Raw genomic sequence first — 20624 nt, forward strand, 5'->3', positions numbered from 1 at the left:
CAGGTTCCAGCTCCAGTTTCTGTGCAGACTCGTTGAGACTGGAGCCTCGGAGGGTTTGAGGGTTCCTACCCGGGCTTCCCTCCCTGGTGGAGGGGGCTTCCCCCTGGTGTGTGAGGGGCTGCAGACTCCATCCTCCGCAGGCCTCCTCTTGTCTGTTGCCTCTTCACTTGTTCCGCACCCCTGCATGCCAGGAACTGGGTCGGGCACTGCAACAGGACAGAAGGCAAGGGAGGCATGGTGTCTGCCCTGCCCAGGGCTATTGTCCTAGGTGAGGAAGCAGCTATGACTCAAATACTCCCCAAAATGTGGAAAAAGTGATAACCTTACACACGTACACCACACACACAGGAGCAGTGCTATGAGAGAGGCAGGTGGAATGACCAGAGATCTTTAAACCAGGAACTGAGCGCATGGAGGTGGGGACGATGACAGGGGGACCGAAGAACATTTCCTGAGGAAATGAGTTTTAAATTGAGTTCAGAAAGGCAAATAGGCGTTAGTGGGTAAAGAGGTTTGTGGAAGAGAACCAGCCTATGCAACGGCCCTGAGGCCGCGGGTTGCTTACCCAGGGGATGGGAAGCCAGGGCTCTGGGGTCAGGCCTGTCAGGGCTCTGACTGCCATGCTAGTTTAGACTTTGTTTTGAGAGCAGCGGGAGGCCTTTGGAAAGTTTTGATCAGGGAAGAGAGGCTGTAAGTTCACCCTGGCTGCTGAATGAGGAACAGGCTGGAGGGGGCAAGACTAGAGGCAGGAACACTGCCTGTTAGGTTGGTGGAAGGTCCAATTAGGGGAAAGGGTGCTTGGGCCAAGGTGGTGGCAGCGCAGGAGGAGAGGAGGACGGTCTGGAGGTTCTCAGGCGTGAGGAAGGGTGCACAGTGTGTGTAGCGATGGACAGGAGGTCGTCCCCCCTCCTCCCCATGGAGCCTGGGTGGACAGTCCTGTCACCCATCTGAATGAGTCCTGAGGACCTATCTGAAAGAGACAGGCCGACCAGATGACTGCAGACTGGGGGCGTCCTTAGCCTCCTTCACAGGACAGCCGGGAGAAGGGGGGGCAGACAGGCTTCCTGAACCTTGGTGTTGTCCCCATGGCACTCTGGCCCCCAGCAGGCTTGTGTGTTTCCCCAGCGAGGCTGTGCCTGGCTCCTCCAGCTCCTTCGAGAGCAGTTGGGTGAGTCCCTGACTTGAGGATTCGGAACTCCAGATCCAACCCTGGCTCTACCCCCAAATCACTCTGTGATTTGTCCTTTACTTAACCTCCCGAGTCTCCGTTTTAGAAATGGGGATGATAATACAACCTACCTCCTGGGATTGTTTTAAGACTTACAGTGCTAAGGGCCGCCCTCACGCACGGCCCACCGCGTGCGGAGCCTGTGGGAGCAGTGTACAGGCATCACATTTCATCTGCGCAGACCCTGTCACCAGCACCATTGTGCAGATGAGAACATGGAGGCTCAGAAAACGTGGTTGGCTCAGTAATTACATAAAGCCTCTGGAGCCCACTGGGCCCTGGGGCGCTCAGTAAGATGGGTTCCTCCCTGCTCCCCGCAAGGCTAAGCCCCCCTTACTCTCTGTACCTGCAGCTTCACTCCTGACCCCTGTGCTCCCCCTGAACCCTCCCCTCCTCGGGGACCTGCCCCATCTGCTGTCCCTCCTCTCTCCACTGGATTGGCACCCTCTTCCTCTCTGCTGGCTTCTTCCCATCAGCATTTAAACATTGTCTTTAACTTCTTAGAAAAGAAAAAATGTAAAAAATCTCCAACCCTCAGGCTCTCCAGGTGCCATATTTTCTTTATCTTCCCCGTTCACAGCCCGTCTTGTTTACACGGTCACTTAACTCCTCTCTTCTTCACCTCACACTCCCGCCTCGGCCTTCTTTGGTCTGGCTTGGGCCCCCACCACGCCACTGACCCTGCTCTTGATGAGCCCCCACCAATACCATGAGCGGTTTGTGCCTGGTGCTGTGGAATCACACAGGCTTGAATTCCAGTCTCGGATGTGCCACTCGTTGGCTGTGTGACCTTGGACAAGTGACTTGACCTTTCTGAGTCTGTAATTGGGGGTAATAATGATGAAGGACTAAGTGAGATAAAGTACCTGGTGCAGCATGGGTGCTTAGCGAAGTACTGTCGCCATTGCACACACACACACACACGTTTCGGTGCCAGGGACCCGGCCAAGCCTGGATGCACCCACACTGAGCAGGTGGACTGAAAGGTCATTTCCCACGGTATTAGCCTTCCTGGAGCTGTTCATTGGCCTGATTAATAGGAAATGGATCCTCTGTCAGGATTAACGAGGTGTTGCTATGTCTTAGTGAGGGCCGGGTTTCTCTGGTCCTGTGACCCTGGGTGGTGGGGTTCACAGGGAACTGGTGCTCCAGGTGGGCTCCTGGTGATGTGGGCATGGCAGTACAGGGGCTGGACCCCCTCCTCTCTCTGCCTCCCCGCCTCCCTGTGGACACTTTGGGGAGACATCCAGGCTGTCAGAAGGCAATAATCCTATCAGTGGGGGCAGGGTGAGGGGGCAGATTTACAGCAAAGCATTCACCTGGGAAAACGTCCAGAGACACTTAGGAGGTGGAATGTCTAGACCTCTGGGACTGCTGGTATGTGGGGGCCGGAGGAGAGGAGTCATGGTTTCTCACTTGAGCCTTGGGGAAGATGAAGGTACCCTCACTGAGGGGGAAAGCAGTGTGGGAGAAACAAATCTGGGGGAGATGCTGGGGTTGTTCCTAGCAGTTCTCAGCATGCCTTTGTCCTAGAGCTTGGAATGGATGGGGGGATGGGAGACAGATGTGTAGTAGTTAAAGCATGGACTCCAGACTCAGGATACCTGAGTTCAAATCTCAGCTCCATCACTCACCTGCTGTGTGACATTGGGCAGATCCCTTAACCTCTCTGTGCCTTATTTTTCTTCTTTAGAAGCAGAGGTAATTATAGCACCCACCTTATATGCCTACAGCTGTCTGAAGTGTGCCCGGCACATAGCACTGCATAAGGGTTAGGTGTTACCGTTATTTCTTCTGTAGGTCTCTTTTGCCACGACCCCATCCCCATGACTGCCACCTAGTGTTGGCCATGTCTGTAGTGACTGCCTTGTGCTGACTTGGTGTCTCCATCTCTCCAGGCAAACCTGTCTTCGTTAAGGTCCCTGAGGACCAGACTGGGCTGTCGGGAGGGGTGGCCTCCTTCGTGTGCCAAGCCACGGGGGAACCCAAGCCGCGTATCACATGGATGAAGAAGGGGAAGAAAGTCAGCTCCCAGCGCTTTGAGGTACGTCCTCGGGCGGGAGGTGTCAGATCGGGCTCAGGGTCTGCCTACTGCAGCGTCTGGTCCCACATTTGCTTCCCGCGATCTCTGTCTCTGGGGGCTTTTTGGAGGCAGGAGGATGGCTGGCCCAGAGCAAGTTGTGACCAAGCGTCTGTCCTCTGACAGGTAATTGAGTTTGATGATGGGGCCGGGTCTGTGCTGCGGATCCAGCCGTTACGGGTGCAGCGAGATGAAGCCATCTATGAGTGCACGGCCACTAACAGTCTGGGAGAGATCAACACGAGTGCCAAGCTCTCGGTGCTGGAAGGTAAGTGCTGTGGAAGGACATGGCATGGTGGGTGGGTCGACGGATGTCTGGGAAGAACCAGCCAGCCAGCCAGCCCGCACTGCCCCTGCCCTGTCTAGGTTGGGAGGAAGGAGAACTGGACATTCAGTGGTTGAGCAGTGGACAGGGACGGTTGCTGGATCTGGCCCGGATTGTTCGGCTTGTGCGGAGGCTGTGTGCCTAGTGTCTTTGTATTCTGCTGAGATGGGCATTTATCTGGGGGGGGTCTAGGGTCTGACTTGAAGTGTGGGCTACAGCTGTGTATCGCTTGGGTTACATGGCTCTTCGCAGTGGATCAGATTTTCCCGTGGGCTTCAGAGAGCTGTGTTCCTGTTGCAAGGGCCCTAGGTGGGGATTGGGGCCATGTGTGGATTTTAGTGTCTTCTCTGCCTTGATGGCTCCTCCATTCATTCACAAACATTCCCTAATGCTGCCTTGTATTCAGAGGGTCTTCTGACCAGGCCCTCTAAACTTCAATCTCCAATAAGTGCTGTGGGACAGCCCAGGGGGCTGGGGGAGCACAGGGAAGAGGGAGCTGCTGTCTAAGCTGACTCCTGAGGGGAAGTGGGATTTGAGGTGGGTAGGCAGGAAGAACAGCATCAGCATGTGCCAAGGCCCAGAGGCAGGAGAGAGTGGAGCTTCTTCGATGGTGTGTGGAGCTGGAGGGCACAGAGAGAAGAGGGGAAGAACACTTTAGCACTTTCCTGGGGACATAGGAAGCCATGATCAGCCCCCAGCCACCATGGATTCATCAGTTTGACTGTGTCTGCATGTATTTTCAAAATATAGTATTAATTGTTGCTTTTTTAAAAAAAAAATTACAATGACATTATCTGTTCACTATTGAATACTTGATAAGCATAAAATAGTGCACAGGAAAAAATAAAAATCACCTGTTACCTTACCTCTGCTATTAACATAGTCCGTTCTCTGTGCATGCAAAAATGGGATCGCATTCTGCCCAATGATTTGCAGACTGCCTTATAAAGAAACCTATCGTGAACACCTTCCTCTTCATTAAGTATTCTTCTGCATCATTATTTTTAATGGCTGTGGGTAAGTGTCACATGGAAGTACCCTCATTTACTTAGCCATTCCCTTATTGTTGGACACACATGGTGTTCCCAGGTTTTTGCTTTTACAAATAAGGTGCTCTACACGTCCTTGCAGATAAGATGTGTTCCCCTTCCTGATTATTTCCTTATTCTGCATTCATGGAACTGGAATTGCTGGATCAAAATGGCACATTCGTTTCTCAGGTTTTCAATATTTCCCGAAGATTGTGTCAGTTTACACTCCCACCAAGCAGGTCAGAAGGGGCCTCTTTTCTGCACATTCTTACCAGCAGTGGGAATTATCATTAAAAAAAAAATCTTTGCCAAGTTAATAGGCAAAAAAATGGCATCTCAATTTAATTTGCATTTCTTTGATTACAAGAGCAGTTGAGCATCTTTTCGCATTGGCCATTTTTACGCTGTGGCTTTATGGGTTCACACACGCATCCATTCAGTAATTCCTTTGGTCTGTGTGCCTCCTGTGAGGCAGGGCTGGGCCTCACCCTTCGAGGGGCAGTGGAAGACAGTGGTTAAGAGAGGGGCTCTGACGTCTCTCACCTCGTGACTTTGGGAAAATAACTATACCTCTGAGCCTCACTTGTTCCACCTGTAAATAGAGATACCCTACCCAGCATCCAAGCTGGTTGGGAGGGTCACAGATGATGTAGTTAAGCATTTCACAGGATTCCACATGAACGGTAGCTGCTGGAATGTTGGGCTAGAAGCTGCACATCCTGGGGTCCAGGCAGCTGAGCTGGCGGTGCCTGGCTTCTGTGCTGCCTGGCTTTATCTGGTGGTGCAGCTCCTACCTTTTACTCCCATGGGTGGTACATGCCTATGGGGCGGGGGCCCAGAGGACAGGCCCGGGGCCAGGATCACTGATTGCTCAGTGTTCTGACCTGGCCACCCCTGATCTAAGGTTCCCCAATCATGACCTGAGGCCAAGTATTCCAACACTGCCCTCCCTTCTGTTGGTGTCTGCTCCAGCAGTGAGCCATCAGCCTGGCCCTGGCACTTGGGAAATGACCGAAGGGCCAAACTCTGGTTCCTGCCCCAGAGGGCATCTTCTCAGGCTCTCATATTGGGGAAAGGGCCTCCTTGTTAGTGTTGAAAGAGAAGTGCCCCCTTTGCCCCAGCTCTGGCCCGACTCTCCCCACAGGTCCTCTGTGGGCACTCTCCTGCCCTCACCACTGCCCTGGGCAGCTTTAACTTTGAAAGGATTGAGGAGGAGGAGGAGAAGGATCTTTCAGAGCCTGAGGTGAGGGGGATTCAGACTTGCAGAGGGTCTCCGTCCCAGGGGGCCCTTCTTGGTCAGGGTTTCTTTAGCAGGGTCTGGGGTAGGTGTGTGCTTCTGGAGTAGGAGAGGTGTCTGATGATGTTGGAGAGTGAGGCAGGTCCCTGTGGGCCTTCACGAGCCCCTCCTGCTCCTGAAACACAGCACCCGGAAGACAAAATGCTGACTTACCGCGTTGGTCTGTGTAACCTTGACCAGCTCTAGGCTTGGCAGAGAGGAGTGGATTGGGAGGCCTCAAAGGTGCCAGGGGGTGGGGCCAGAGGAAAGCAGCCCAGACTGTGACTGCCCCGCCACTCGCCACTCGCCCCGCCCCGGCCCTCCTGAGTGTCTGTGCCAGCCAGGAAAGCCCGAAAGCCCAAGCCGGGTGTGTGTAGCAATGACTGGCGCTTTGGGCTGGAGCCAATCACCACAAGCTGGGCTCTTTAAGGGGGTGGCTCCGGGCTGCCCAGGGAGACCCGGCTCTGGTGAGGGGTTGGTGCCCCTCTGAAAGGGAGCTCGTGCCTTCAAGTTGGCCCCGTGCCCCCTGCCCGCCTTGCTCCGCATCTGGCCCAGCTTCCCTCACACTCTGCTCCACTGGTGCTTCTGGGAGCTCCCTGATCACGGCCTTTGCACCCAGCTCCCCGGTAGAGTCCCCACTGCCCTGTGATGCCCAGGCGGCTGCTCAGCAGCACAAGTTGGCTGGGGCCGAGCCCGTCCTGGGCTGTGAGGAGTGCAGAGCCCGCCGCCCAGCGTTCCTGTCTGAGTGGTAATTGAAGCCATTAGCGAGCTAGCCTCTCCCTCGCTGGGTAATGGCAGGAAAAGCTCTTCTCACTCCGCACTCTTGAGGCAGCTGAATCACTCCCCCCTCCAACCCGCCCGCTGCCACTGAGACAGGGAATCTGACATTTTCTCTCTGGAGGGAGGGGGAGCAGAGGGGGAAGGGAGGCAGGCCTTGCTGCTTGGCCTTTCCCTCCAGGAGGAGGCGGGAGGGAGAGTCTTGGAGCTCAGTTAGGAGGTCACAGATTCATCCGGGCCAGTGGGGTCCAGGCCAGGCAGGACAGTGGCCAGGAAAGCCCCGCAGGCCAGACACAGAGGTGTGGCAGGGCCCTGCTGACTGGAGTAGGTTCTAGAAGGGTCAAGAAGGAGGGAGAAGTGGCGGGGGAAAGGCTGAGGGCACAGAGGAGCTGTTTCTGACTTTGTCCTGGGGGTCTGGCTCTGAGGGCTCTGGGTGCAGGTGGCAGCGTTAGCCTTATGGTCATGGGTACAGCAGATGATTGTGTGCCCTCTGTGTGGTGTGGGGGCCCTGTGTGCCACGTGTAAGGCAGTATGTGTGTAAAGTGTGTGGTGCAGTGTGTAGAGCAGGTGTGTGCCTTACAGGTGATATGTATAGCAGGGGATGTGCAGCAGACTGTGTGTGTGTGTGTGTGTGTGAGTGTGCATTAGGCATGTGCAGGGTAAGGTGTATACAGCAGGTGGTGTGAGGAGCGCAGAGCCTGCCATCATGCAATGTATGTGCATCAGACTGTGGGAGTGTGGTGTGTATAGCAGGTGGTGTACATCATGCAGTGTGTGTGTGTGTGTGTGTGTGTGTGTGTGTGTGTGTTGTATGTTGTGTATGTGGGGTGGGGTGCAAATACAAGGTCTGCACCTTATAGGCTATGTGTACAGCAAAGGGCTTATGAAGCAAGTAGTCTGGGCCCATTGTCTCTGGGACCCCACAGGATCCCTGCTTGGAGCTGTTGGCCGCTGGGACAGAGATGAACTCAGGACAGAGTGGTTGGTCTGACCACTCTGTCCCCATCATGACCACAGCAGCATCTGAGACAATGCAGATCTGAGACTTGGTATCCATTTCCCGGAGAGTTCTGTGCCCCAGGCCTGTGGGTGGGAAAGATGTCAGGTAGGAGGGCACTTCCAGTAGGCCCTTGAAGTTCACACTCTGGGTTTCCTGATACCTAATATCCCCCATTTTTTCTAGTTCTGATCTGCCTTCAAAATGCCCAAGGTGAGCCCAGCCAGTAGGCTCAGTGATTGAACATCAACTTATGAACCAGGAGGTCAGGGTTCAATTCCCGGTCAGGGCACATGCCCAGGTTGCAGGATCGATACCCAGTAGGGGGCGTGCAGGAGGCAGCTCATTAATGACTCTCTCTCGTTGATGTTTCTATCCCTATTTCCCTGTCCCTTCCTCTCTGAAAGCAATAAAAAAAAATTTTTTTGAAAGGCCGCTCCTTCTGCCTCCTGTGGGTGGGCACAACATCTACCTCCTCTTAGCCACAGGCACACCAGGCACCTCCCTTGTGCCCGCCATGGCCCTTCTACACCTCTAGTCACAAGGACTTACAAAGCCTTGGAGCAGGTAGCCAAGGTGGAGGTTTTAAATGACCCTGTGTGTGTGCCCTGGCCAGTGCGGCTCAGTTGGTTGGAGCATCATCCCATACACCCAAAGGTCTCAGGTCTGATTTCCAGTCAGGGCACATGCAGTAGGCAGCCGATCAATATTTCTGACGTGCATGTTTCTCTCTCTTTGTTCCTCTTCCTTCCTCTCGCTCTAAAATCAATAGAGGCATGTCCTTGGGTGAGGATTAGAAAAAGGAAAAACAAAAAACTTCAAATGACTCTGTGCGTGCACCTCCTCCATCCTTGGTGAGGTGCCCTATCTCTCTGGTTGCCAGAGGAGAGAGGATTTCAATCAGGGGAATGACATGATCAACTGTATGCATCAGAAAGGTCCCTGAGAGCACAGAGGCGGGTGGAAGGAGACCAGTGAGAGGTTGGGGCAGGCCTGCACCCCAGACAACAGGTGGCCATGGGCCAAACCCAAGCGGTGGGTAGGAGAGGAAGGGACACTGGGTTACAAGCAGTTCAGAAAGCGAGGTGGCCTGCCTGGCTACCTGTGGGATTGGGGCGGTTGAGCCTCTGGGTTACTGCCTCTGCAGCCAGGTAGATGGTGGTGCTGTTTGCCACGATGCAGGTATGGGAGGGCGACCAGGTTTGAAGGGGCAGGTTGATGAGTCCTGTTGGGAACCTGTTGTACCAGGCATGTGAGGCATCCAGGGGAGGCGTCAAGGAGGCCTTGTTTAGATCCGCCTGGCAGTCCAAGGGACATCTGGAGATGGAGTTTTGAAGGCCAAGAAATGGCAAATCTCAGAGAACGAGAGCCAAGAGAGGAAGAAGGGGGCCTGGACGGAGCCCCAGGAGCTAACTCTTCCTATTGGGAGGGGAGCTGGCAGAGGCATCTATTGAAGAGGGGCCTGGGAGGTGGGAGGGGAACAAGTGAGACCATGGAAGTCAACGAGAAAAGAGGACATGAAGGAGGAGGGAGTGGTCAGCAGGGTGGGGTGCGGTCCAGAGGTCAGGCAAGATGATGCTGAGAAGTGTCCTTTTGGTTTATCTCCATGGAGTCATGGTTGACCTTGCGGAGCATGCAGGCAGGAAGCAGTGAGGGTGGCAGCTGGGCTGCAGGGGCCCGAGGAGTGAGTGGGAGGCTGTCACTGGTCTGGAGTGACTGGGACCGAACCTGATGGAGGGGGGTAAATGGACCAGAGGAAGTTCCTGAAGTGGGATGGAGGTGGGGAGCTCCAAGAGAGTCTAGCATGGGCCAGGGCCCGGAAGCTGAATGTGGGTAGGGTGTGTGCCCAGGGAATGCCCCTCCCCCCAGCCAGCTTGGTGTGCGTGGTAGGGAGACCTCACCGGCCAGGGTGAGTAGGGCTGTGTGAGGTGCCAGGGAAGCCCTGGGTTGAGAGTGGGGACTGGGGTCGGGGGGGCCTCGGCTGCCAACAGGCCCCAAACAGCTCAGATTAAAAAACAAAACAGGCTTTTAAGATGCCAAGTTTGATGAAATCTGAGTGCTGGAAGAGGTGGGAGTTTTCTCTTGGAAAAGCTAAAAATCAAGACTGAAAGCTGCGAAGGGAGATGGGCCCAAGTCTCAGTCAGGCTCCCCTTACTTCCTGGAGAGAGTGGGATCCTGTGGGGGGTGGGGGTGGGGGTGGGGGTCTTTGGCCTGCCCCTGCTGAGGTGGAGCTGCCTCAGGGCCAGGCCAGAGGCGGCCTTGGTTTCCTCTGAGTGCATGAGGGCTGAGGGAGCCGGCAGCTACCTACGAAGTTCCTTTCTGTGTCTCTCCACATCTTTTCGGTGTCCATGTCTGTGTCCTGTGTGCGTCTTCAGGTGCACGTGTCTCAGTACATGTATATCTCTGGCTGCATGTCTCCACATGTGTGTTTGCATGAGTCTGTTTCCACAGGTGCTTGTCACTGCCCCCCCCCCCCCACACACACACGGAGGTTTCTGTTTCTGCACCTCTTTTTCACCACGTGTATCTGTGGCTGTGCTGTTTCTAGGTGTCTGTGTGTTCAGAGACAGGGTGAGGCCAGGCCCAATACTCACACACAGGGAGGGGACAGACAGTGCCACCCCAGGGAGCCTGTGTATGTGTGTGCCTGCATGTGCACAGAGACGCCAGGAAGCTGGGTAAACAAGGGTGAGAAGGTCCTGCTGACAGACGGCGCTGCCCACCCTGAGACCCTGCAAGGCGCCTCCATCTGTCAGCTTCCCTGGTGCAGCCCTCTCCTCTGGCCCAGACTCCCCCTCAGGCATCTCAGGCTGAGCTCAACAAAGAGACCTGTGTGTGCTTTGTCGGGGGGCCCCAGCAGCCTCCCTCTCCCAGTCACTGCCACCAGCCTAAGCGGATCCCCTGTCCAGCCCCTCCCTCGTCTCATCTATCAGGACCCCTACATTTTCCTTAGCTTCAACCAGATGCACCTTCCCCACCCTCCCACAGCCTTTCCTCAGGAACCCTCCCTCACCCATGAAAGCTCTCCCTGCCTCCCATGCTCAGGTGTTTCCTATCCTTGTATCTCCTTCCTCCTCCAGGAAGCCACCAAGGTAGCAGGTGGGCTGTCGAGTTGAACTGATTCACACTCCACCACGGCTCCCAACACTCCCAACATACACACACACACACATCCCGTCATCTTCCTCTACCCCAGTAGGGACAGCAGGAAAGGGGCCAGGTCTCCCTCCATCGTATGTGAAAACCAGCACAGTTTGGAGCAGGAGCCATTCATGTACACATGTGCACCCACCACAGATACACAGAGGCCTGGGGGGCAGACCCTGGGAAAATGTGTGTGCACCCAGTATGTGCATATGTGCTGCAGCTGGAATCCACAGACAGCTGTAGAGACAGGCTCCGGGTACCTCCCAAGTCCCCAAGGGCTCCTCTTTCCGTTCCTTATCAGAGGATGGAGGACCTCAGCCCCACTGGGGCAGACGCTGCAGATGCCCAGGTGTTGAGGCTGCAGATGTGTGGGCACCTCCCCCACCCTTGTGCTGTGGCGCTGTCTTACTTTTGCTTGAGCAGGAAGGACTTCTAGGAGGGAGGGTTCCCCGGATTGGGGAGTGGGGTCCTGGGAGGGGTCACCGCGACTCCACCCAGGAGGGGAGGGAGGGGCAGCAGCTGCGCACGGAACCACATGGACTCGGGCACGCGCAGCCCTTCCAACAGCAGCGCCTGCCGCCGTTGCTATGGTTACCGGGTGGCCTGCAATGGGGAGGGGAAGGGGCTCGGCAGGACAGGTTTTGAAGACTCAAGACTGGTCAGAGGGCCCATCTGGATGCGTTGGAACCTGGGTCGGTGGCCACTGCCCGGGTGTAGCCACGTGTGGGCGCTGTGGGGTTCGTTTTGCAGTAAATAAAAACGCGGAGGCTTGTGTGCAAGGGGGTTGCAGGGGAGTGGCTGAGCCCTGGAAGATGGCAGAGGGCGTGGTTTGGGAAGGGGCTGCGCCAGCCTTGGAGAGGTGAGCCAGAATGATGGTGGGTTGCCCCCAGGGGTGCTCTTACCTCCCCTAGCCCTGCCCTGACCCAGCCCTGCCAGGCAATTGGTCCCAACACCTAGTCTCATCCCAGCCCCATCTCCCATCAAACTGTGTGTGTGACCTTGGGCAGGTGTCTAGATCTAAGCCCCCATTTGCTTATATACCTCAGAGTTTGGGAGAAGATTAAATCATTCTGTAAAGCATTTTAACTCAGTGCCTATAAGGTAGTAAATGCTCCATTAGCACAGCCTTTTCTCCCTCTATCTGGGCCTCAGTTTTCCCATTCGCTGATGGGTTTGGGAGTGATCGTGTGACATCTGCAGGAGGAATTTGCCCTGGTCTTTAGCCTGAGTGGTTCTCCTGCCTGCCCCTCACCATGGCCCCCAGCCTGGCGGGGGTGGGGGCAGAGATAAATGAGTCAGTCGGCGGTTGGGTCAGTTTACAACAGCATCCTCAGTGCTTAGCTTGTCCAGGCGCACAGTGGGCATCAGTAACCCATAATCAGTATGAATGTGCCGGAGGGGCCCAGGTGAGCATAGAAGGAAGAGAGAGCAGTTGTCACTCCTAAGGGACCAGAACCCTCCTGCGAGACACACTTCTCTTTCCTGAGGTGCAGAACGGAAGCCTCCTTGGCACAAGGGAATGGCGTTGGGGTCCTGCTGTTTTGTGGACAGCTCTGTGCACATGCCAGTTGTAGGCTCTGGCAGCAGTGCCTGAGGGATGATGATCTGAGCCAAGGATGGAGCCATTGAGGGCGCGATAATTGAGGGAGGAAAATTAATTGTCCTTAATTTGGCGTAAATCCCAAAGACCTTCTCTGTGTTAAGAATTCAGAGTAGATTCCTGGGACACGAGCTGCAGATGTTTGCACTCCTTCCCTTCTCCTTGGTCAGTACCTTCCTAGTAGAGTTGGAGTCACCTGGCTCCTGGACCCTAACTCTGGCAGACCCTGTCCTGCTGTCCACCCTCACCTCCACTGCTCAGGAGGGCTTAGCAGGGAGGATGGAGGTCTGGGAGGAACTAGACAGGTGCCCTGGTGGGCTAGGATGGCTCTGGCCGTCCTGTGTGCCCCCAGCTGCTGGGGAGAACAGAAAGGGTGGGAGGGGAACCCCAGGCCTCAGGCCATGCCTGGGCCTTCCTGTGAGAGCAAGTTGTAGCAGAGCTAAAGGAAGCTTCTCCCCTGCCTGGTGCATCCCAAGACCTGCCTCATTTTCATCCTCTCTTTTCTTGCCACAGTTTAACATGCTCCTTTTAAAAATCAGAGCTGAAAGTTAGGACTCTGGGGTCATATTTACAGCCACAGAGGTGCATGGGTCACGCCTGGAATCTGTAGGGCTGCAGGCGGGGACGCGTACTGCCAGCTACCGGACCAGGAGAGCTGGGGAGGTGAGGCCGTGCTGGAAGTCCTGCTGCTCCCCATCCGCAGACCCCATCTCCTGAGGGATCACAGTCCCTGTGGGATGCCCCTGGCAGCTGGGTCAGGGTCAAGGCTGTCGTAGAGTATGGGACAGAGTCAGGATCGAGGGTCAAGGGTGGCTCACTGGTAGTGCAGGTGGTGTTCAGAGCCAGGGCCAGAACCTAGGCTGTGACACGTGGCTCTGCCGTGGGGTGGAGCTGAAGGCTGATGCTGGCAATGGTGGGAGCAGACAAGGTGAGGGTGTGTGGGGGGGGTGCTGGACAGCACAGGGAGCTTCCGGCGTGAATGTGGCTGTTGATGCCACCGAGTCAGCTGTGAGCTCCATATGTCCCCGCATCCGGGTAGCACTTTCTGCTGTGGCCAGGAGAGCATCAATCCTCATTTCTCCCAGGGCCCAGAGACAGAAGTGCTGACGTCTTCAGTCTGAGGCCTTGCTTCTCAGACCTGGAAACCCAACTTCCCGACAGGGCAGGGTGGGCCCCCCGCAGTCACCAGCCCTGTGAAGGGCAGGCCTGCACAGTGGGACTCAGGGCTCTGCTTGGCAGTCAGGGGTCGGGGAGAGAAGAATCCCGATCCCAGCTAACCTGGGAGTCAGGAGCAGCCCCCACAGAGCGGGGTCCCGGCCCTAACGCGCACATCTGCTCTCTGTCTGCAGAGGACCAGCTGCCCCCCGGCTTCCCCTCCATCGACATGGGGCCCCAGCTGAAGGTGGTGGAGAAGGCGCGCACGGCCACCATGTTGTGCGCAGCAGGCGGGAATCCAGACCCTGAGATCTCTTGGTTCAAGGACTTCCTCCCTGTGGATCCCACCACAAGCAATGGTCGCATCAAGCAGCTGCGTTCAGGTGAGTAGAGGGCTGCACAGACGTGAGGCAAGGTGTGGGGCCCGCACCCAGCACAGCCTTCCCTCTGGGGCCTGGGAGCCTGGGAGCCACAGGAGGCCTCCGCCTGGGGCTGACCCTCCGGGGCTGAGCTCAGGGCATCCAGTGGGTGGGCCGGATCTTGCTCCAGGCCCACCTGGCCCAGGACGAGAGCTCAGCAGTGAGGGCTAATCATCGGTGATTCTTTTACCATCCACCCTGATGTTGTCAGGCTCAGACCTCGGGCCAGTTCCGCTCCTCACAGGACAAGGGTCGTGCTCAGCCTGGCGTTGGGCTCTGCATAGTGACTGTGGGAGTTCCTCCCCCAGCCCGGCCTGAGAGGGGGCCTGGGTTGTGCTTCTCTTTGCTTCTCCAGACGGCGGGGAAAGAGGCCAAAGATGCCTGATTCATCAGGCTGCCAAAGGCTGGACCTCAGAGCTTGGAGCCAAGGAGAGTTGGTGCCATCCCTCAGCCACTAGGGCCACCTGTCTCCTCTGGGTGTCTCAGTAGAGCCAGCTCGGAGCCCTGGGAGCAAGGATACCATCTTGGCCAGGCGGGAGGTGCCGCCCCATTGATCGATCTGCCTGCGAGGCTCCCGCCAAGATAATTGATTCAGTTTTTGTGGAATGGGGCAGGCGGGAAAGGAGGTTCAGGTTCCACTTAGCTGCATTCGGCATCTGCCGCCGGCATGGCTGGACCGGTAGGCCTTGGTCCAAAGTCCTCCTGGTAGCTACGGGATGGGGGCTCAGGCAGGATGGCCAGTGCCGGCCGGCCGGCGCCCCTGCTTCCCCGCCCCTGTGATGCCAGCACTGCAAAGGAGGACGTGACTGCTCCTTTCAGACCTGCCGCTCCAGAGGCTCTCCTGCCACTCCCTGTGGTGCCCAGGGGGGAGGGAGAGCTGATGTGCCTGGCAGGGGCAGGATTCCAGCCCCAGCCACAGCCGCCTGAGACAGCCTATGAAGTGTTAGCTCATTTAATTTAATTAAAACTCAACAAGATGGAGGCAGCTGTAGAGCAGTTAATTAAAATAGCCATAATCAAGGCAGGAAACAGTCCGGCAGCGTTTGCCGTCGTGGCCCAGCGCTGCCCAGCGGCCGGTACAGTCCAGCTCCTCTGCGTTGCCCACCAGCCCCCCAGGCAGGCTCCCCAAGCAGCCAGATGGTCCTCCCCGCAGGTCTGGCCTCCACCCCAATGGCATTGCCCGTTCGTGGCAGCAGTTCTGGGAAGGCACGCTGCCCTGCGCGTGCGTCCATCAAGTATTTATGTCGTGCTCGCTGTGTGCCAGGCCCTGTGCCACCCGTTCACTGCCCTGTGAGTTGGCTGCTACCCAGCACTCCACCCAGTTGCTGCCCAGGCCTCAGCCTCCCGTCCTCTCAGCAGCAGTTCACACCCTCCCTCCTTCCCCACCACTCCCTCCCAGGCCTCCCTGGCTTTCCTCTTACTTCTCTGTCTGCCCTGCAGTCCCCTCTTCCTCTGCTTGTTCCTCAGCTGGGGAGCCCGTGAGCCCTTCCCTCGCCCCGTGGACAGAGCCTTGCCCTGGGCCTGCTCACCTTTTCCTGTAGCTCCTGGTACCATCTCCACTCCTGCAACTCCCAGATCCGTCTCTCCAGCCCAGACATCTTCCCTGTGCTCTAGACCAAAAACTGTCCCTGCCTTCTGGTGCACCCTGACCGTGATGAGTGGTGACCTTCCCAGACAGCCATAGCCGCCTCTGTGCGTGACAGCCTCCCAGCCTGAAACCCTGACCGATAAGGAACCACCAGTCCTCTTGATTTGGCACCATCACGACCCTCAAGTTGGTGCCCTTCCTCCTGTTGACGCCTGCCTTGGCCATGTCCCAGGTCACCAACGCGCCCTGCCTCCAGGCTCCCCCCTCGAATCCATCCTGCAGCAGCCGTCAGAGGTTTCTGCTCCTGTCCCTCTGCACTCTGGCACCCTCTTTGCCTACCTGAACAGGGCATACACCCTTCTCTATCTCCCCCTGCTCACATCTCCAGCTTTCTTTCATTGGGTCCTGGCTGACCCCTTACGAGCTCTGTGGCCTCAGTTATTTAACTTCTTTGAGTTTCAGTGTTTTCATCTTTTAAAAAGGGTTTCAGGGAGCACTGAGCGAGACAGTGGCAGTCAGAGCTTTACTTTCCTGCCTGGTGTATCTTATGGTGAGGGCTCCGGGAACGGGGCTTGAGCCTCTCGCCCTGAGCCTCCCTGGACCCATCCTGGCCCTCTGCTCACATTCGCCAGGATGTAATGCCCCACCTCCTCCGCCTAAAACCTCCTTCAGGACTCATCCCGCTTCCCATGTTTACCGCCTGGCTCCAGCTCTGCTCACTTCGGCTGGGCTGTCCTTACAGGGAGGGCCTGGGGCTGGCTCCCCTCTACGAAGTCTCCCCAGTGTCCCCCACAAGCCTGGCTATGGGACAGGTATCTCTGAGTCCTTGTTGATGAATTATTTCATGAACGTGACCTTCGACCCTGTCCTTATGGACTGATGTCTACTCCTTCTGCTTCCCAGGTCCAGGAAAGACCTCTTTGTTAGACCTTTCTGCCCCTGGCACCTGGGACCTGAGGTTTGTAGGCCCAAAATCCAGCTGCCAGGATAGAATCAGATGGTGCCTGAGAGGACTCAGCCATCTCACCTCTGGTAGAGGTAATGGACAGGACTCTCTCCATCACTGCCTGACCCTGGCCCCTGGCCCCTGATCCCAGTAGCAGCTGCCCCTATGCTCTTGTCCCTTCAGAATGTGCTGGGCTGTTCCATGCCCGTTGACAGAGACATTCCTTCTTAGAGTAGAATCAGGCCCTGAGCTCTCAGCTGTTTACAGGGACTTTCACGGTTTACGCATCACCAACAGTTTACAAAGCGCCTTCCTGCCTTTGGTTGCACTGGATTCTCCAGCAACCCTGAGAAGTGGGACAGGCTGTGCTTATCATGCCCACTTTATGGCTGAGTTAAGAAGGTCGCCTGGGGTCACATGTGGAAGTGCAGGGCCAGGGAGCTCTCTGTGTGAGGTCCCCCAGGAGCCTTCTAGTATCACATATGTAGGACCTGGGGCCTGGGGAATGGCTGGGCCCTGCGAGGGCTGCAGAGTGCCACAGTCCCATTGTGTCCAGACCTCAGGCCCCTCCTGACCAGTGCCCAGAGCTCCTCAGGCATCTTTGGGCCAAGCCACCGCACATGTCACCAGGGTTTGGCTCTAGAGCAGCGCTGGGTAGGAGGGCAGCTGGTGGTGTATGTCCAGGTGTGAGCTCTGCACCACAGGTGTGTTCCTCACTGAAGGGCTGTGACCTGCTACCACATGAGTCTCTTGGAGAGTTTGAACTTGGGAGCCAGAGTGGGCCCAGCAAGAGTCAGGAGCAGGCGGTGTCACCGGGGCAGTGAGTGGGGACTCACCTCCCACATGGGGCTCCGAGAGGAGCTGTTGGCCACTTGCTGTGCCTGGACAGAGCCCCAAAGGGCATCCCGTGCTCCACTCATCCCGGTGGCCTGAGTGTGTGAGCCGCCATCCCGTCATGGTTTACGCATCGAGAACAACAATAACATACATGTCCGCCTGCTCACTCAGAGAGCCGTCTCCTTCCCCACCCCCCAGCACCTGAGCCGAGACTGAGATGCCAGGGTATGGCTGCCGGAGGAAGCCCCAGACCCCAGATTGGAGTGGGCCAGAGCCCCCCCACACACACACACACTCTCTGCTGGCCAGCCCCAGCCTGTCCCCCCATTCTGCCCTGCCATCCATCCTCCCAGTGTGCCAGGAGGACATACTGTGGGCTCGTGGTCACAGTTGCCCTTTGGCCTGAGCACACTGGCAGCTCCCGGGCAGTGCTGACTCCCAGGTTCCCTGTAGTCTCCCACAGCTCCCTTGTGAAATGGAAAAGGCAAATTCTTATTTCAGTTTAACGGAAAAATGGCTATTCTGAGATGTCCAGAGACCGATCACACCGCAGGTTAGGTTTTAATTTCTTTTTTAATTTTTGAATTTGATTTTAGAGAAAGGAAGGGAGAAGGAGAACCATCAATGTGAGAGAGACACATCGATCAATTTGCGTCCCTCACACACCCTGACTAAGGAGCAAATCTGCAACCCGGGTATGTGCCCTGACCGGGAATCAAATCCACAACCCTTTGGTGTACAGGATGATGCTCCAACCATCTGAGCCACCTGGTCAGGATGCAAGTTGGGTTTTAGAAGAGCTGAGGCCAGGAGCTGGGGGTCCCAGACTGGACCGTTTACACGGCCACGCCTCCCAGATCAGGCTGGACTGCAGGAGTAGGTCAGCGGTTGTCAACTTTTTGATCTCAGGACCGCTGATTGTAAATATCAGAAGACCTCAAAGAGCTTTTGTTTGTGTGGGTTTTATCTGTCAGCATTTGCCCTATTAGATAATAAGACTGAGAAGATTTAAATATTTGTTAATCTACTTTAAAATAATTTAAAACCCCATTACATGTTAAGATAATATAAATTTTATGGAAAATAATCATATTTTCTCAAACAAAACGTTTAGTGAGAAGAGAGCAGCACTGTTGTACACTCTTACAGATCTTCTTTAATTTTGGGCTTACTAGAGGACGGCTGGATTCTCACGTCTGCTTCTGCGTTCGGTCGGTTGCGATATCGCACATCGTGGAGCCTCTGGAAAACTCCACCGCATGTTTATGAGAGAACAAGAGTGAAAAAGGCAAATAATTTCTTAGTCTTATGAAAATTACTTTGACCTTGTGGACCCCCTGCCAGGGTTTGGGGGACAGTGAAGGTCCGTTGACCGAGTTTGGAGGGTCATTGTGACGATGGCTCTTTCTAGACAATCTCTGCCCCCCCCCCCCCCCCCCCCCGCACAAACACACACACGCCCGGTCCCGATAGCTGCCTTTGCCTTCTCTCTAGCCTCTGTGTTCGCAGGAGGGCCCTGAGCCAGACAAACTGAGTCCATTCCTGCCACTTCACTCAAAAGCTATGTGACCTTGAGCTTTGGGCAGGTCACTTGGTTTTTCTCAGCCTCTGTTAACTCATTCCTCTGTGGAGATGGATAAGGCCCCCTGGGCGGGTGATGGATGGTAACACCTGATGATGGTGGTGTGTGTCATCAGGTCCATGGGATCGTGATCAGTTTTGTCTCTGGGCACTTCCCTCCCCCAGAAGTGGACAGAGACGAGCAGGGGAGGCAGTGTTGGGCCTGGGCCCACCCCTGGCTCCTTGCTCCTCGGGATGGGGGAGAAAGGGCCTGGGCACAGCCTCAGAGGAGGCCCTGTTGGGAAGAGAGCCTGCTCAGACCTCACACTAGCCCTGCATTGGGCATTTGGAGGGTGAACACTTGGCTCCTGCTCCCAGGATTACGAAGCACTGAACAGACACGGGGTAGGCACTGGCCTCTGGCTCTCGCCAGTCAGGTGGGGGGAAGCTCAGTAGTCACTCAGTTTGTAGAGGGATGAGTGGGCTTTACAGGGTCTGCCACTAGGTTGTAAGCTCAGCCTGGACTAGCGGCAGGGTGAGCTGGTGTGTTTGTTCAGGGAGAACTGGTGATCACCTCTGGTGAGCCCTCCTTTTTGCCCTTCTGTCTGCTTAAATGCCCGGGTTTGTTTTGGTAAGTGCTTTGTTTTGGAATCTACCCCACCTGTGGATTTGGGTGACCCTGCGGGGTGGAGTTGCTGCCTCTTTTCTTCACCTCCCCCCTCCGTTGGCCTCAGCCAGTGGGGTCTGCAGGAACCCCAACTCACCATCCTGATGCCCATCACCCCCAGCCCTGCGACCCCCACCCCACTCCTCAGAGCAGTGCCAGTGACCCGGGGGACACAGTTTCACCCACACTCAGCTCTGGTGCTTGCACACACATGACCTGCGTCAGCCTGACTTGGGCCTCAGTTTCTCCGTGTATATAAGGCCCTTTCTCGCGTTTTATTTTGTCTGATTTGGCTTTTTGTGGCTTTCCTTCCTTTTGTACTAATGCTTCTCTCTGATCTTATTTGCATTCAAATTACCTCGCCAGGTGGTTCACCAATTAGAGGTAAGAATGCTGTCCGTGCATCTCGCCACGCCACGCCACGCCTCGCCACTGCGTCACCACCACTCCATCCCGTCCCGTCCCGTCCGTCACCTCCCCATCCCCATCCTGACCTCATCTCCAGCTCTGGCCCCTCAGCACCACCGGCCACCACACACATCCACACTCGGTCATTCCCTCCTGTGGACTCATCCATTGCAAGTCTGGATTGTGAAGACAGCTGAGCCCCACCTTGGGGACGGCAAGCCCTGCGGCCAGGCCTCCCAGGCCAGCCCCACGGAAGGGCTCCTGCCGTGACGCCAGGCCCTGGTCCTTAGGGCTGGCCCGGAGGGAGGGCCTTCCTGTGAGGTGGGGGAGCATGACGAGGCCTTTCCTTTCCTCCCAAGAACCTCCTTTGTCTTGGGTCCCTCCGTTATTACTTAACTCCCTTTAACATCCTGGCCCCATGGTGAAAGGAGGGCCAGCCCGTAAGTGCCTCAGCCCAGCACACACTGGGAGGAACAGGCCGTGAAGACGTTAGTGTAGGTGGTGGGGTGACAGCTGAGAAATACAGGTCCTGTGTGACGAGACCCCTGACCTGTTAACCCCTGGCTGCGTTCCTGCAGGAGCC

General features: G+C 56.2%; 1 protein-coding gene across 1 annotated transcript in view; it reads left to right on the forward strand.

The window, feature by feature from the left end:
• The window catches only part of PTPRF (protein tyrosine phosphatase, receptor type F), an 80744-nt gene that overhangs the window by 16691 nt on the left and 43429 nt on the right, over positions 1–20624 (forward strand). The window contains exons 4-6 of the mRNA XM_006762619.2: positions 3127–3272; positions 3435–3576; positions 13811–13999. Coding sequence (XP_006762682.1) covers positions 3127–3272; positions 3435–3576; positions 13811–13999 — 477 coding nt within the window. The remainder of the gene's footprint in view (positions 1–3126; positions 3273–3434; positions 3577–13810; positions 14000–20624) is intronic.

The sequence above is a fragment of the Myotis davidii genome, unplaced genomic scaffold, assembly GCF_000327345.1.
Source record: "Myotis davidii unplaced genomic scaffold, ASM32734v1 scaffold458, whole genome shotgun sequence".
Lineage (NCBI taxonomy): Eukaryota > Metazoa > Chordata > Mammalia > Chiroptera > Vespertilionidae > Myotis > Myotis davidii.